The sequence below is a fragment of the Sinocyclocheilus grahami genome, unplaced genomic scaffold, assembly GCF_001515645.1.
Source record: "Sinocyclocheilus grahami isolate Dianchi unplaced genomic scaffold, SAMN03320097.WGS_v1.1 scaffold1300.1, whole genome shotgun sequence".
Classification (NCBI taxonomy): Eukaryota; Metazoa; Chordata; class Actinopteri; order Cypriniformes; family Cyprinidae; genus Sinocyclocheilus; species Sinocyclocheilus grahami.
In genome coordinates this window covers 177,355-178,087 of record NW_015506479.1, presented here as the reverse complement: position 1 = coordinate 178,087, position 733 = coordinate 177,355, and the positions used below count along the sequence as shown (strand labels likewise).

Here is a 733-nt window from a genome sequence, read left to right as displayed (position 1 = left end):
AGGCTGCAAAGCAACAAAATGTGATTATTTTAAAGGGGACTGATTATTTTCTATACTCACCGTATGTGTACAGAACCACTACAGTTCAAAAGTGTGGGGTCAGTATGATTTTTTTTGTTTTAAGAGAAATTAATACTTTTATTCAGTATGTAACTGCAATTGTGCAGTGTGACTGATCTGAGAGCAGTGAAGGATACTGAAGAGAAGAACAATGTGAGTCTCTGCCACAAACTGAGCCTGACTGCTGCCGTGGATGTAACTCTGAAATGAAAAAGATGCATTGCTGTGGACTGTCATTTGAAATAAAACTTGAACAAATGAAAACTTAAAGGATCATGACATAAAAAAAAATCTATTTTTCAGTGCAGTGATGCAATGCAGTAGCATTATTCAATCATAACAGTGTCCGTTTACTGACAAGCCTTAAAATAGACAAAAAACCAACAACCGAGCGATTTTCTGATTGAGCGTCTGAATGACAGTGCAGAATGTTTTGCAGATATATTTTTATTGTACATGACAGCAAAACTTGTAATAATAATAATAAAATGCATGTCATGACCCCTTTAAAGACCTCAAGAAACTGAAATGTTTTGTGGCTTTTAGTCTATGGATATTAGCATTATGCAAGTTTACAAAATAAACTTTCATCAAATCCACACATTTAAGATATCAAATGCTCTCTAGAATTATATATATATATATATATATACAGGTGCATCTCAATAAATTA

The 733-nt window shown here is 33.0% G+C and overlaps 1 protein-coding gene across 1 annotated transcript in view; it reads right to left on the bottom strand.

Annotated features, from left to right (window-relative positions):
* LOC107568992 (magnesium transporter protein 1-like) overlaps nt 1–733 on the bottom strand; it is a 19,415-nt gene that overhangs the window by 14,102 nt on the left and 4,580 nt on the right. The window contains exon 6 of the mRNA XM_016254991.1: nt 198–261. Within this exon, the coding sequence (XP_016110477.1) occupies nt 198–261 (64 nt within the window). The remainder of the gene's footprint in view (nt 1–197; nt 262–733) is intronic.